Here is a 464-nt window from a genome sequence, read left to right as displayed (position 1 = left end):
GATAACTGGGCGAATGCTCTATTTAACCCCAAGTATACAAACCCTAAACCCTAAACCCTAAACCCTAAACTGTATATTAAAAACCCTAAACCCTAAACCCATACACAAACCATGAGAAGCGGAATTCACTGCTACTACCACTACTGCTTCTGCTGCTGCTGCTGTTGCTTCTGCTGCTGCTGCTGCTGCTGCTGCTGCTACTGCTTCTCCTTTTGCTGTTGTTTTTGCTGCTGTTGCTGCTGTTTTTTGCTGCTGCTTCTGTTGCTTCTGCTGCTGCTGCTGCTGCGTTTGCTGCTGTTCTTTCTGCTGCTGTTGCTGCTGCTGCTGCTGCTGCTGCTGCTGCTGCTGCTGCTGCTGCTGCTGCTGCTGCAGCTTTAAGGAGTTTTTAGAGAAGCAAATGAAATATCTGCGGCGCAATGAAATCATAATGGAAGCACTCAAACAAAAGATGCAGGTACACCCCA

The 464-nt window shown here is 47.8% G+C and overlaps 1 protein-coding gene across 1 annotated transcript in view; it reads right to left on the bottom strand.

Moving 5' to 3' along the window:
- Window positions 1-426, bottom strand: part of EMH_0061500 (uncharacterized protein) — a gene marked incomplete at both ends in the record, with an annotated part of 608 nt that extends 182 nt beyond the window's left edge. Inside the window, one exon of the mRNA XM_013497933.1 lies at window positions 111-426. Coding sequence (XP_013353387.1) covers window positions 111-426 — 316 coding nt within the window. The remainder of the gene's footprint in view (window positions 1-110) is intronic.
- Between the last annotated feature and the right edge of the window lie 38 nt (window positions 427-464).

The sequence above is a fragment of the Eimeria mitis genome, genomic scaffold (genome assembly GCF_000499745.2).
Source record: "Eimeria mitis Houghton genomic scaffold, Emh_scaff3023, whole genome shotgun sequence".
NCBI lineage: Eukaryota > Apicomplexa > Conoidasida > Eucoccidiorida > Eimeriidae > Eimeria > Eimeria mitis.
The sequence above is the reverse complement of the archived record's forward strand: the minus strand, read 5'-3'. Positions and strand labels throughout refer to the sequence as shown.